This window comes from Chaetura pelagica, unplaced genomic scaffold (assembly GCF_000747805.2).
Source record: "Chaetura pelagica isolate M959 unplaced genomic scaffold, ChaPel_1.0 scaffold141, whole genome shotgun sequence".
NCBI classification, from domain to species: domain Eukaryota; kingdom Metazoa; phylum Chordata; class Aves; order Apodiformes; family Apodidae; genus Chaetura; species Chaetura pelagica.
This window is the reverse complement of record NW_009952059.1, coordinates 1,483,564-1,499,295: the sequence shown is the minus strand read 5'-3', so window position 1 is coordinate 1,499,295 and position 15,732 is coordinate 1,483,564. Positions and strand designations below refer to the sequence as shown.

The window sequence follows — 15,732 nt, the reverse complement described above, 5'->3', positions numbered from 1 at the left end:
CCAGTGTTACTGTGCCTAAGAATAATAATGACAAGAGCTTTTATTTGAAGGGCTAATTATTTGAATTTCCAGGTTGCCCTTATTTGGGAATCACTTCTCTAAGTGAAGTAGATGTCACCAGGAAAAAAAAATAAATAGAAAAGGAAAAGGCAGGTTAAGCCCTTTCTGTCCCAAAAGCAGCTCAGCTCTCTACAGCACAAACATCAGCTAGCACACCTGACCTCCCAAGCTAACACACTCCTCATGCATGTCAGAGGAGTGCAGAAAGTAACTTTAAAAACCAACAAAACAGCAGTACAGCAAATTGCCTGGTAGCAAACTACCCACAATTATCTGTCTTACCCAACATCCTGTGAACATCTGCTTTAAAACTACTCTCAAGTACTTTGTCCCTGGGGCCACGTAATTCTTTTTCCTAGCAATTACACAGAGCACACCAAGATACTCAGTTAGCTCAGTGCCAAATGTGTTTAACATCACTCTGTGGTTTAAAGCACCTTCTCCACAGATTCTCTGCCAGGTGCACCTTTGATAAAACTTCAAATATCAGTAAGAATTCAGGAGAGGAACCAGCACCTTCTGAGCTCCCCTCCTGCCTGCCAGGTGGGACAGGGGAAGCCTTCCTGACTCACTCTGTTTGGGCTCCAAGGGAAGCAGCAAGCAACATGACTCAATTCAGACAGGTTTCTGTAGCTTCCCTCCCTTCACATTTGCTTTTACAAAGACCATTTCCACCGGATTGCTCAACACGATGTACAAAGATAAGCTCCTTCTGCATTACCAGTATTCAAAGGGGGAAAAAAAAAGCAAACCCAAACCCCAAAACCCACTGAAGTAGTTTCTGAGCTGAGCCGACTTCCCAGGTTTAACTTCAATGAAAAATGACTGTTTAAGAACACATTTTAATTTCAGCTCTGTAAGAGGATACAGTGATCAGATAGAGTATCTGAATTACATATCTAAATTGACTTGGGTTTGGTAATCCCTTATTAGGCTTATTTGTCTCTGGAATACTCTACATTCATGTGGAAGGCTCTGAATATTGTTTTCAGTCTCTGATAAAGCCCTTAATTCCATATCAGCAGAACCCTTAAGCTTATCCTTCTATCTCCATTACTTTACTGTCAGCTAGGGGACTGCAGACTCCAAATTAAATGGAGTCAGAGAGGAAGCACCCAGAGAACACCCCCATGCTCATGGCTTTTCAGAGCACCAACCACCTCCTTCAGAGTGTGAGGAGGAGGCAACTGTTTGGACCACGGGAAGTCCTGGTGGGCAACCCCACCACGGGGCTCTTCCTGCTCCACATAATGACCCACTAAGAGTCCCGAGGGAGCCTCCTGGCTGTGCCTGGCATCAGCTCCTCCACGGGCTGCTCCTGCAAACGGGGCTGTTTGCTTCTCCCCTGCAGGTGGCCCTACCACTCCAGGTCTCAGCAGGCACCACCACTCCCTGATTCAGGAAGCTGGGAAGTGGTGAGCTGGCAATGGCAAACATCTCAACTGCTGGTTTTGCACTGCCCAGACACACCAGTGCTGGTCTGGCAAGGAACACGTTGCCTTTTTTCTCTCTCTCATGTAAAGGCTCTGCAGGGTTCACTCAATGCAGACAAACTGCTACACATACAAGAGGGGCAGGACTGCACGACACCCGCCAATCACTTCACAATTCGAATCTTCGCTTTACTTCGTCTGCAATCATTTTTGCAATGGCAAGGGAGGAGGTGGCAGCAGGAGAAGGGGCATTTCTGACGTGAAGAATTCTGCTCCCAAGATCTCCGCTGCCTCCGTCAAATACAAAGTCATCCACCAGATTTCCATCACTGTCCAAGGCTTGAGCTCTCACTCCAGATGGACCCCTGCAAAACGAAGGAGGAGCTGACCACCAGAAACAACATGTTTTCTGAAGTCAGGCAACCAGTTCTGTTCTGACCTGGTGAAGGCAGGGAGACTGTACAGAAGGCAGACTGGAGTCAAAGCCCAACCAGGCTTTTGGGAGAGCAGAGGGAAGTTTTCACACTTCTGAGGCAGAGTGGGAGGTGTCCTCACAAGTGTTGTTTTACCGTAAAACAAAGGCAGGTAGCCAAGCAGAGGATCTTCTGTCTCTTTCCTGGTTGTGAAGGTACCGTCCTCCACACACACACAAAATATGCCCTGTCTTTTCCAAAAGGAAACCCTTTGTTTTGAAATGACAAGCCTTGCAAACATGAATTTCATGCCAACAGAACACTGCCTGAGCTGAGTAACTCCCTCTTACCACGCTCAACCTTTTCTTACTCTGGATTTTTTCCTTGCAAACATTTGAACAGTTAAACCCACCTCCATGCATCACCTTTTCTCACAAGTCTCTTCAGTTCCTTAGCACTTCTAAACTCCTTTGAATTAGTTTGTCCCTCCACACAGTAAGAAGCTGAGTACAATTGTATTGAGATGACTGAACCAAGTCAATATTCAGTCAGTAGCAAGTCACAGCCTGGCATCCCCTATAAACTTCATCAGTTTTCTGCATTTTTTGGGAACTCAGATTATGTTCAGGCTACTGAATGTGTCACTAGAAGAAAGACTTTCTCATTTGGGTGAGTATGTCACAACTGTGAATTTCAGCATATGGAGAGTGTAAGAAGTCACACAAAGACTCATCAAACTTGCCTATACACAAGTAAACACCATAGAAAAGACCTTCCTGTAGGAAGTATCTACATGCTCATATGCTTTGGGAGCATATTTTGGTGAAGGGAAGGAGTAAATTAATGCTACATTTGCTACTCTTAAGAGAGCTAACAAGCCGTTGGTTGTTACTAACAAGAGAGGTTTTGTTTACCTGAGTACATCATTGACAGTGATCTCAGGGATGAACTTCTGAAGTTCCTTCACCTGTGCACTAAGGAAACATGCTCTGTACATTTCACCGAGCCCATAAGATAAGTTTCTCAGCACAAGCTTCCACAACCCACTGTGGAGAGAAAAAATAACTGCAGTGAGAACAAATCTTCCATGATAAATGCAGCCCTCTCCAACCAACACTGCCTAAGAAGGCAGCAAGTGCAGGGCAAAAGTTCCCATTCCCAACAGCAGTAATCCCATCATGCTGAGGAATACATTTGTCCTTCCCTGCTTCAGCAAACCTTGCTCGCAGAACTGTAGCATTGAATTTACATTCTTTCTTGAGAATTCTCTCTGAACTCCAGTCCTTCTTGTGTCCAGGATTTCCCTCTGGCCAAGTCAAATAGCAAGAGATTGAAAACCCACAGGCACGAGGGGAGACAGACATGCTGCTCCAGGCTTTTTTCCATAACCATTCTGAAAAGATCATCACACTTCTAAAACTCTCAGCTTTCAGTCAATGAATCTTGCTGTGTCTTTGCAAATCTTGTTTGTTTGCTTTCCTCAAGTCTTCCACCAGAAAAATCTATAGACAATGATCAAGGTGCTTCTGACTCTTTAATAAACTGCATTAAGTTGAACTGTTTGCCAGAAACCTTTTACCAGTTCCTTGACCTGTTCTTCAGCCTCTCCTTGGCTCCTCCCCAATATTTTCACATTCTTTTTCAAGTGTAATCTCTAAAATGGAGCACTTGCCAATGGTCTGTCCAGCCCCTCACAGGGAAGCATATTTCTTTCAACTTCCACAGACATTCTGTTCATTTATGTTTGCAGTTTTAGCAAGGATTCCTTACTCCTTGTTTCCTAATACAGCTTCCCAGCCTGCATTCCTGGCCCTTAAATGTATTTCCTTGCACTCGGACATTTTTTAAAATGCATATTGAAGGTCTGATACAAGTTTAACATGCTGATTGAGACCACTCTGTGTTCTGTCTTTAAAGCATCCTCTGCAAGTGTTTTAATCAGATTGTCTAGGCTGATTAAAATATTACACTGTGCTGGACCAAACCAAATCCTGGAGGAGCTCCACCAGTAGCAGGATGGCTCACCAGTACCCTCCAATGAGCAGCCAGATTCTCAGACCAGCTGCCATGTGTCTTGGTAGTTTATGAAAATTGGAATGTCAGATGACATGAAGTCAAGTGACTTGGAGAAGCCCACCCTTAACAGCACATCAGTCTTTAAAAACCCAAAAAAACTTGGCAAAAGCAGATGAGCTTTCATGGAGTCATAAGCTGACATTTAAATAACTGTTCAGCAGAAAAAATGAGACATTACCTGTACGTGACAGCATCTAAAAAGTCCCCAGTGCTGAAGTCAAACAATTTGTAGCCCTCTCTCTTAAAGGCCAGTACTGCATTAGGACCAAGCCAAATGCTGCCATCCATTCTTGGTGTGAAATGAAATCCCAGGAAAGGGAACCGAGGATTGGGAACCTAAAGGAGGATACACCAGTTACTACAGCTGCTACAAACCAGGTCACAGAGACAGCCACACAACTACTCATGTCAACAAACTCAGACAGGAAACATGGAAAACATTGGTGAGGAGGGGAGTCCAGACATTTACAGTTTATAGTGTGAGAGAGTGAATAAAACCAACTAAAACACAGTCAAGGAGTTGCCCTCCCAAGAAACAGAAATAATTTTTAAACAAACAAATTAAAAAGGAAGTATATTGGTTGTTTGGTTTCCAATCACTACAACAAAATTTGAGTCATGGAATCTTACAATGGCAGGTTGGAAGGGACCTCAAGGATCATCTGGTCCAACCTTTCCAGGTACTACTGTAGTTTATATGAGGTGGCTCAGCACCCTGTCCAGCTGAGACTTCAAACTGTCCAACTGGGGGGAATCTACCACCTCCCTTGGGAGAGAGACTGTTCCAATGTTTGACTGTCCTCATGGTGAAAAATTTATAGTCATACAATTGGCTCCTGTGCTGGTTCTTGTGCTTGTTAATTGTGCAATTACAGCATGTAACTCATTTAAAACACTGAAGAACAGAACAGAGCCCATTATGACTGTATCTCAGGTAAAAGGAAAACAACAGGGGGAAAAAAAGATGCATGATTTCTCAGGGTATAAATCATCCCACAACAAAACCAATGACACACTAATGCTATTCACCAGCAGTAATTATACTGCAATAAAATAGGTTATAAAATATTAGGAAAACCTCAAGGGCTCCTGTATTGCTGAAAACAAAGTGCAGTTAGCCAGGCTGGTTAATGTTGCTTCTCTGTATCTGTGTGCTTTTTTTTTCCTGTTAAAAATATCCTTTTAATACTATTGAAGCTTAGAGCAACCACTCTACAAACAACATTACATTTCTGGTAACACATCACTAAGAGCTGTGCAATTTTCTCATCATTACCAACTTTGCCCAGAACAAAAAATACAAAGGCCAGTGCCATCCTGGGGGGCATCAAGAGTGAGGCCAGCAGGTCAGGGAGGTTCTCCTGCCCCTCTGCTCTGCCCTGGGGAGGCATCACCTGGAGCCCTGTCTGTGGTTCTGGGCTCCCCAGTTCCAGAAGGACAAGGAGCTACTGGAGAGAGTCCAGCACGGGGCACTGAGATACTGAAGGGACTGGAGCATCTGCCTGTGAGGAAAGGCTGGGAGTGCTGGGGCTGTTCAGCTGGAGAAAAGGAGGCTGAGAGGGGATCTGATCAGTGCTGATCAATATCTAAAGGGATTGTCAGGAGGATAGGGCCAGACTCTTCCCAGTGGTGTCCTGGGACAGGACAAGGGGCAATGGGCACAAACTGGGACTCAGGAGGTTTAATCTGAATGTGAGAAAATACTTTGTTACTCTGAGGGTGACAGAGCCCTGGGACAGGCTGCCCAGGGAGGCTGTGGAGTCTCCATCCCTGGAGACATTCCAAACCTGTCTGGACATGTTCCTGTGGGATCTGCTCTAGGGGATCCTGCTCTGGCAGGGGGGATGGACAAGATCATCTCCAGAGGTCCCTTCCAACCCCCACCATTCTGTGATTCCTTCCCTATTAAACAACCAACCGACCACAACAACAACAAAAAAAAACAATGAAGGAAAAACCCCCAAAAGAAACACAACAAAAAAACAGACTGGCAAGGCACACAAGGCACTACCTACTGGATAAATATTTCCTTTCACCATGTAGCACTTTTCTGGTTTCAGCACCAAGTAATCCCCACGGAAAGGCACAATCCTGGGCTCGGGGCTGCAGCCACTGATCTCAGACAGGCGGTCAGAGTGAAGCCCTGCACAGGTCACAATGTGTCCACAGGAGATCTCCTCACCCTGAGAGAAAACACAACCAAACACACCCAAAAAATCAACCTATCTACTAAAACAACACCCCACTCATCACCTACAAGCTTTGGAAAAAAATCAGTCAAGATCAGAAACCATGTTTTCAAAAGGAGGCAGAAACATGTAATTGTTTCATTTAATTATTTGTAAGAGTCTCCTTTATTCACTGGACAGGAACCAACCCTGAAATGGCAATTCTCTGGGCAGGTAGGGCTGGCAGAGCCTGCAGAGACATGGGGTGGGGAGGGGGGAAAAGAAATAATAAAAAACAAATAATGTCATTGATTCTCAGCCTCCCTTCAGGTTCACAAACTACCTATCTACCTATGGAGCTCACAGTCTCTGCTTTCACACACTCTGGGACTTTTCTTCAACTATAATGTTTCCATAAAAAATAAAGTAAAAGGAAAGTAAGGGAAAGGAGAGGAAGGGAAAGCAAAAGGAAAGCAAAAGGAAAGCAAAAGGAAAGCAAAAGGAAAGCAAAAGGAAAGCAAAAGGAAAGCAAAAGGAAAGCAAAAGGAAAGCAAAAGGAAAGCAAAAGGAAAGCAAAAGGAAAGCAAAAGGAAAGCAAAAGGAAAGCAAAAGGAAAGCAAAAGGAAAGCAAAAGGAAAGCAAAAGGAAAGCAAAAGGAAAGCAAAAGGAAAGCAAAAGGAAAGCAAAAGGAATGGGAGGGGAGGAGAAGGGAAGACAAACCAGTATTTGTTGAGACAATCTAACAGATTTTGGGAGCTCCTGTTTAATGGGAAAGCAGAAACAGAACTAGAAAGCCGCAGCACACCCTTTAAAAATTACTGAGGGGGGGGGAGACTGTTTTGATTTTTGGTTGTCCTTTTTTTTGCCCCTCAAAGAAGAGTCCAGATATTCCCTCCTGAAAGTGAAAAGGTCACAACTACAATTCCTGAGCAGCAGTAACTGACTTGCAGGAATGACACTAATATATGTACCCATTTTACTCATGTAATTCTGGCTTTCTGATGAGTGAATGATTCTAAATGCATCCTTATCACCCTCCTTTATAGATACCACAGGCCAAAAGCAAACACTAAAGTAGGTGTTTCTCACTAAATGAGTTAAGTCATTAAAGGAGGCCTTGGAAACAACAAACAAGCATGAGAATGTGCAAATAAAGAAGATAAGGGACATATACAGACAAACACCAGTGAGGCAGCAGAAAGTTTTACTTTCATTATTATTCCCAGTACACAGTAAAATCTGGGTGTGCTCATGTGTTTTTGTCCTGGTTTGAGCCAGGATGAAGCCAATTTTCCTTTTACTGATTTTTTTTCCTTCAGCTCATGTGTTTTGTTAAGAACAGTTGTTTTATAAAAGCAGTCCTGGATGACAGTGACCATGTTATTGAACAACAGCTTTTTCACTTGTGTTAGAGAGCTGGTTAATCCACAAAAAGGCTTAAGAAGCAGCTTTCTATTGAGCAATTAAATCTTCATCTTAGCTCTTACCTTTGAGCTCCTCACAACAAGTGGGTATTTCAGTCCTGTAACAGAATCAGACAAGAGAAGGAATTAATAGACAGAAAACTGAGTGAACAAGCAACCTGTCACAGTGAGGGGTTCTTCCACTGGAAGACCTCCAAGCTATGAAGCAACTACTCTTAACATAACTGACACTGCTGGACTTCACTGGATTTATCATAGAAGATGCTGAGTTGGAAGGGACCCATCAGGACCATCAAGTCCCAACTCCTGTCCCTGCGTAGGGCACCCCAAGAATCACACCACATGCCTGAGAGCACCATCCAGATGCTTCCTTCTTCTCCCATGTGTGTACTAACAGTGATCCAGCCTGCATTCCAGGCTAACCAGAAAGCACTACCACAAGACCACACAAACAATATTCAGTTCCATCTGATTTTAATAGAAGATGCTGCTTCCCCTGTTTTACTGTCATTTTCCTCCAGCATTAAGTGAATTAAATGAAAATAAATAATTCCCTCTTCTTTGGAGAGAAAAAAAAAGAAACAAAAAAACCCAGTTGCCTGAGAAAAAAACCAAACTGAACTGGCTTGATACTCTTAACATAATTTTGCCTTTTGTCTCTTCCCTGTGAGATAGAAAGGGTCAGAAATGTGATTTCAGCTCAAGCGTGAACAAAATCTTTGGTAGGACTGTAGTAAACGGATGGCAAAAAAACTGCCTTACCATCTTCCATTTCCAAAGAACCTTCTTTAGCCATCTCCATGTTTGTAACTTCAAAATCAGTCAGGATGGTCCCACCTGCTTCCTGGAAGTCTTCAGCATAGGCCTGGGCCACTTGTTTATAATCCACAATGCCGGTGTATGGAGAGTCAAGGGCCATCAGCCCCTGAAACAGCATGAAGATACAGAACAGTGAAAGGTGTGTTTGGACTTTGATCTTCAATATAGGCAATCCTTGAGATGGAACAATATGCATTGCCAGGGAGAAGGGAGCTCTGCTGTCTCCCATCCCTGGCTGTTCCTGGTCTCTCCATGTGACAGTTCCAATGTTCATGCTTCCTAACAACTGATATGGTGAAAAATACTGGTGAATTAAGTGATGGTGTAACTACAGCATGAACTCTCCCTCTCCTCTGGAGACAGGCTGGGGGAGTTGGGGGGTTCAGCCTGGAGAAGAGAAGGCTCCAGAGAGACCTTAGAGCACCTTCCAGTACCTGAAGGGGCTCCAGGAAAGCTGGGGAGGGACTTGGGACAAGGGCAGGGACGGACGGGATGAGGGGTAGTGGATTAAAATTGAAAGAGGGGAGGTTTAGATGAGACATTAGGAAGAAATTCTGTGCTGTGAGGGTGATGAGACCCTAGCCCAGGTTGCCCAGGGAAGCTGTGGCTGCCCCATCCCTGGCAGTGTTGAAGGGCAGGTTGGATGGGGCTTGGAGCAACCTGGTCTAGTGAGGGGTGTTCCAGCAAGGTTCAAGTCCAACAAGTAGCTAGAATTTTTCATGTTTCTCAGAGACATTTTATTATCTTTATAGTAAAAAGGCTGTTACTTACATAATTGTTATCACACTAGATGGCATCACAGCATTTTCCTAGATCCAGCTATAAAATAAGGACAGTCTCTCTGAGACTGTGTTGTCTCAGAGAGATGCTGCAAGTGTCACTAAGATTGTCGGCCACTCAGACACTACAACAGCAGGGGCTATTTACATGCCCAAGACAACCAGGATGGTTGGTAAAACTGTATCTTACAAAAAAAAATATTTTTCTCCCCTCTTGACACAGTGACACCTTTCATAGCAACATTCAAGTTCCCTTTGCTTCAGAAGAAAGAAAGAACAGATCCAGATGGGTCTGTCCTCATTTGCTTTGGTTTCTTGATCTGAATCTGTTCATTTGCAGTAAATGCTCAGCTGGGTCTTGAACATGCAAAGAATGTTTTAAGGAGTCTGCACCTACAACCACTCACAAGCAATGATTCATGCAGCCACACCACCAGCAAGCTGCCAGGTCAAACAGCACGGGGAATTTGTATTTCTCTCTCAGTCAAAAATAAACAAAACAACAACAAATTCGTGTTCCATAACCTACTCACATGCTTCCTGCTGTGAAAATAAACAAGCTGAGAACTGCTACATAACAATCACATGTGTGGGAAGCAACTGGATTGAAATTGGCTTGATCCTAATCCAAGTTTAGAGATGGGAAGGGATTTTCATTGCTGCACTATCAAGCTTTACTGTAAGTTAAATGTTTTAGTGGGAAGGAGCAGGATCATCTCAGCATAAACTGAGATGGAGCAGCTCTAACCTGGGCAAAAGAAAAATCTGTCTGTCAACCAAAAAAAGCTACAAGAAAGAAGGAGCAAGAAATGGAGAAAAGGTGAGCAGGAGGAACCTCAGGTGAAAGTGTCACCAGGGAAGATTCTGCAGGATCCCCTTATGTTGTGTTAGACCTGCAAATGCACATGAAAGATTAACCCCAGCTAAAAAGTTCCAGCAATAAATGAATACAATTATTTTTGTTGACCATTATATTTCTTACAGGTTTTTAGGCTCTTTTGAACTTACCACCCATTCAAATTACCTCAAGGCCAGAAACATATTTATGTTAAATTTTTTTTTTAATTATGTCACCTGAGAAACCAAGGTCTTACATGCCAAATTAAAGTGAGCAAATACCTTACCCTGCAGAAGGGCTCTTTTGCTTGTATTTCTTTTGCTCCAATCAGTTTCAGACCTGGGACATTGTTCTGCAGCCCTCTTTCATACAGAGCTTTGAGTCTTGGAATTTCATCTTGTTGAACAGCTACAATTAGCTTCAGAAACAAGGTAAGAAGGCACATCAGTGAGCAAAATGTACAAAGGCAGCTCAGGTTTGGTATCAAGCCCAAACTAACAAGCAATAGTGAACGAGTTAACAGTGAATTATAAATCAAAGGGGGAAAATGCAGCTTGTGCCATTAGTCACACAAAATGCTACACACACCTGCTGTTACTGAGAAAGCACTCATATATTAAGGAGAGTGAAAAACAAATGTTAAACTGTAGTTTCTATTACAACCAATGGATAATATTTGCTAAAAGTACCATGAGACTGCAAAACTGAATGTGAAAGAGAATATGAGAAATAAGAGAAGAAGAGCCACTGGGATGCTTCCAAAAAACAACCTGAACTTAACTGAAGATGTGCAAATCTCAGTCTCCACATGAGAGTAAGGACGTGTCCTGACATGGTGTCTACACTGAACTCCACCAGCTTCACTTCATTTCACCATGTAGTTAGTTCACAACTATCCCCAGGGACTTATCCAGGCTATGGGTTATCTGTGCCAGGTGTGCACAGCCCATCCTGCTTCCAGGCCCAGCTTGGGTCTGGCAAAACAAGAAGACACCAAGTTCTCCAGGACTGGGGCTGCTTTATGTAAAATGAGCTGTAAAGCCTCAATGTGATCCTCCCTGGAATAAACACCGCTGGGGAAGCCACGTGGAAGTAGTCACATTCAGTGTCAGCAAAGGACCAGCAATGCTGGGTCAATGCCAGCTCTGCCCAAGCTCAAATCGACTCCTACAGAGCAAGCCTGCTCCCTTGCTGTTCCCTTGGTGCTTTGACTTCAGAGCAGGTTTGTAACCGCAGGCGCAGCGCTGCACAAATCCACAGTGCCACCCTGTGACCAGTGTTGCCGTGCAGGGAGGACAGCAGGAACACAGCTCTGAGCACAGCCAGGCCAGGCCAGCCACCACCTGCCCTGCTGCAGGGTCCCTCAACACTGCCCAAATCCAGGGATCTCCACTCTGTACCCTAGAGCTGGGAGGGACCAGATCCCAGTGGGTGCTGAGCTAGGGGGGCTGCAAGTGGTGCTTGTCACATCAGATAGGGTCTGCACTGTACTTTTAAGAGAAAGTAATGCTGCCTGAGATGTTTATGAGCAAGCTCAAATCCTGGGGTCAGTTCTGGGCCCCTCACCACAAGAAGGACACGGAGGGGCTGGAGCGTGTCCACAGAAGGGAGCTGGGGAAGGGGCTGGAGCACAAGTGTGAGGAGCAGCAGCTGAGGGAGCTGGGGGTGTCCAGCCTGGAGACAAGGAGGTGAGGGGAGACCTGCTGGCTCTGCAGCTGCTGAGAGGAGGTTGGAGCCAGGGGGGTCGGGCTCTGCTCTCAGATAACAAGAGGAAATAAGAGGAAACAGCCTCAAGTTGTGCCAGGGGAGCTTTAGTTTGGATACTGGGAACAATTTCTTCCCCAAAGGGCTGTCAGGCCCTGGCCCAGGCTGCCCAGGGCAGGGGGGGAGTCCCCATCCCTGGAGGGGTTTCAAAGCCTGTAGATGTGGTGCTGAGGGACATGCACATCAGTGAGCAAAATGTACAAAGGCAGCTCAGGTTTGGTATCAAGCCCAAACTAACAAGCAATAGTGAACGAGTTAACAGTGAATTATAAATCAAAGGGGGAAAATGCAGCTTGTGCCATTAGTCACACAAAATGCTACACACACCTGCTGTTACTGAGAAAGCACTCATATATTAAGGAGAGTGAAAAACAAATGTTAAACTGTAGTTTCTATTACAACCAATGGATAATATTTGCTAAAAGTACCATGAGACTGCAAAACTGAATGTGAAAGAGAATATGAGAAATAAGAGAAGAAGAGCCACTGGGATGCTTCCAAAAAACAACCTGAACTTAACTGAAGATGTGCAAATCTCAGTCTCCACATGAGAGTAAGGACGTGTCCTGACATGGTGTCTACACTGAACTCCACCAGCTTCACTTCATTTCACCATGTAGTTAGTTCACAACTATCCCCAGGGACTTATCCAGGCTATGGGTTATCTGTGCCAGGTGTGCACAGCCCATCCTGCTTCCAGGCCCAGCTTGGGTCTGGCAAAACAAGAAGACACCAAGTTCTCCAGGACTGGGGCTGCTTTATGTAAAATGAGCTGTAAAGCCTCAATGTGATCCTCCCTGGAATAAACACCGCTGGGGAAGCCACGTGGAAGTAGTCACATTCAGTGTCAGCAAAGGACCAACAATGCTGGGTCAATGCCAGCTCTGCCCAAGCTCAAATCGACTCCTACAGAGCAAGCCTGCTCCCTTGCTGTTCCCTTGGTGCTTTGACTTCAGAGCAGGTTTGTAACCGCAGGCGCAGCGCTGCACAAATCCACAGTGCCACCCTGTGACCAGTGTTGCCGTGCAGGGAGGACAGCAGGAACACAGCTCTGAGCACAGCCAGGCCAGGCCAGCCACCACCTGCCCTGCTGCAGGGTCCCTCAACACTGCCCAAATCCAGGGATCTCCACTCTGTACCCTAGAGCTGGGAGGGACCAGATCCCAGTGGGTGCTGAGCTAGGGGGGCTGCAAGTGGTGCTTGTCACATCAGATAGGGTCTGCACTGTACTTTTAAGAGAAAGTAATGCTGCCTGAGATGTTTATGAGCAAGCTCAAATCCTGGGGTCAGTTCTGGGCCCCTCACCACAAGAAGGACACGGAGGGGCTGGAGCGTGTCCACAGAAGGGAGCTGGGGAAGGGGCTGGAGCACAAGTGTGAGGAGCAGCAGCTGAGGGAGCTGGGGGTGTCCAGCCTGGAGACAAGGAGGTGAGGGGAGACCTGCTGGCTCTGCAGCTGCCTGAGAGGAGGTTGGAGCCAGGGGGGTCGGGCTCTGCTCTCAGATAACAAGAGGAAATAAGAGGAAACAGCCTCAAGTTGTGCCAGGGGAGCTTTAGTTTGGATACTGGGAACAATTTCTTCCCCAAAGGGCTGTCAGGCCCTGGCCCAGGCTGCCCAGGGCAGGGGGGGAGTCCCCATCCCTGGAGGGGTTTCAAAGCCTGTAGATGTGGTGCTGAGGGACATGGGGCAGTGGTGGCCTTGGCAGGGCTGGGGGAAGGGTTGGACTTGATGATCTGAAAGGTCTTTTCCAACCAAAACGATTCTGTGATTCTAGGAACTGGGAGGTGAGAAAGTCTGATGATGGCTTAAAATGACTCAAGGTTGTTCAGACAAGAGCTGACTGCAAAGAACTGCAGGGGGACCTTCCGAGGGGAACAATCGACTAACGAAATGAAACTCAATGCAGATAAATATGAAATGATGATCACAGAAGATGCAGTTTTAGCTTCACATATAAAATGATGGAATCCAAGGTTAAAGTTATCACTCAGGATAAAGATCTTGGCATTAGGATAGACAATCCTATGGAAATATCAGCTGAATGCCTAGTGCCAACTGAAAACTGAATGTCAGGAACAAGTAGGAAAAGGATACAGGATAATACAGAGTCCTCTGCTATTTCACTGCAAACATCCAGAGTCTGACCACACCTTGAAGGCTGTGAGTAGCCGTGGTCCTCATCTTGTACCCAAGATGCATTAAACAAGAAATGGTTCAGAGAACAACGACATGATGGAGAGAGGCATGGAAAAGCTTCTTGGAGAGCAATGACTGAGCAGACAAGGACTCACCAGCTGGAAGGGACAACTTTTGGGGAGGAGAAGATATAAAATCCTGTGCAACTTGGAGCATGTGAGCACAGATCAACTGTCCACCACCTCTTCCAACACAATGGCCAGGGGCCATCAGATGAAGCCTGCAGGAGCTGGTTTCGAAGTGATGTGTCTCTTCATGCAGTGGGTTGTTGATCTCTGCAACTGCTCATCAAAGTATGCACTGATGCAGAAACTTTGAATTGAAACACACTTGGAAGAGAAATCCATTGAGAGCCACTAAAGACAAAACAGATTAGGCTCAGAAAATAACCTGAGCTGAAAACAGTTGGAAACTGAGAGAATTAATTATTTTCTTGTCCTATTCTCACTCCTTCCTGGGTCTCTGTTTACAGACACTTCCAGAAACAAGATATAGGGCTGGGAAGACCCCAGGCTGAATCAGTGCTGCCACTCTCCTGTCCTCAGCATTTCAGGTTATTGGCTGGATGCAACATGGCAAAAATGTACATCTCTGGGTGACATCTGGAGCTGTTTTCAAGCCATGGAGCCTTTTTGGAGCCTGATATGCCAAGAAGTTTAGCATGTACATAATGATAGCCTTTGTGTTCCTTGCTGTTCCTACACAGGTGTCCCTCCACGGGGCTTGGCTTCCAACATTTCCACCTTGGCTTTCACCATTAAAACTTCCACCATGAAACCATGACATCTGGGCTATGTCAGCTCAGCTCCCAGATAAGGAGAATGATTATTTAGGCCTAACTGATTTGAGTTGCTGGAAAGCAGAAGAACAAAAAGGCACATTCATCCTGAAGGTTTTAAGTGTTGCCAAAACTCCTTTCTTGAGAGAAAGACCACAACCAGGCCTGTGCTATACATTGTAACATACATTACAATAAGTTTCCAAAGGTAAAGTAAGGAGGCAGAGGAGCTGCTGTACCTTCCCACACTGTTTATATGGTATTCCCTTCTGGTCACAGTACTCATAGCAGAGGGCTGCACCCTCCACACACAGCTTGGCCTTCAGAGATCCAGGTGTGTAGTAAATCCCACTGTGAATCACACCACTGTTATGTCCACTCTGGTGATGAGCTAAAGAGAAGGAAAAAAGCATCACTGGAACACATGCTCCCATGGTTGGTTCATACCTTAATTATTTCAGCTGTCAGAAGAGTGAGCAATTTGAGGTCCTGCCCTAAATCAGTGTTACAAGAGATGCTCAAATAAGGTAACTGCACAGCAAACACCATTCCTGCCTTGGTCTTCAAAGGCTAGAAAAATACTGACACAGCAAGACCTAGTTAATAATAAACCATTGCAGCTTGCAATGTGTTCAATCAACAGGGGAAAGAAACAAAAAAAAAAATCACAAGTTTTTCTTCCAAGAGCTACAACTTCAGGCCAAGCAATCAAAATTATTTTTACTGTGTAGAAAATGTTAAGATTTTCAGTTTTTAAAATGAAAGGTATACTTAAAAGTCTCTCTCAACTGTCTGTTTAATCCTCCCTTCCTTTGGATATGCTGGCAGGCCTGGTAGGCTTTTCAAGTATTTGTGAACTGGCTTAGGTGGCCATTTCCTCTCTGTAAGTAAGTAAAACAGAGGTGAAAAATATCACAAATATCTTCACGGAATTAACTTGGGCATGTTCCCCTTCTTAAAATATTGACTCCCAGAGATCATTCCT

General features: G+C 45.0%; 1 protein-coding gene across 1 annotated transcript in view; it reads right to left on the bottom strand.

Moving 5' to 3' along the window:
• Positions 1-1,662: 1,662 nt before the first annotated feature.
• The window catches only part of L2HGDH (L-2-hydroxyglutarate dehydrogenase), a 14,419-nt gene continuing 349 nt past the window's right edge, over positions 1,663-15,732 (bottom strand). The window contains exons 2-9 of the mRNA XM_010004344.1: positions 14,987-15,138; positions 10,297-10,428; positions 8,337-8,499; positions 7,638-7,672; positions 5,998-6,165; positions 4,161-4,318; positions 2,821-2,952; positions 1,663-1,858 (exon numbers count right to left, since the gene is read on the bottom strand). Coding sequence (XP_010002646.1) covers positions 1,663-1,858; positions 2,821-2,952; positions 4,161-4,318; positions 5,998-6,165; positions 7,638-7,672; positions 8,337-8,499; positions 10,297-10,428; positions 14,987-15,138 — 1,136 coding nt within the window. The remainder of the gene's footprint in view (positions 1,859-2,820; positions 2,953-4,160; positions 4,319-5,997; positions 6,166-7,637; positions 7,673-8,336; positions 8,500-10,296; positions 10,429-14,986; positions 15,139-15,732) is intronic.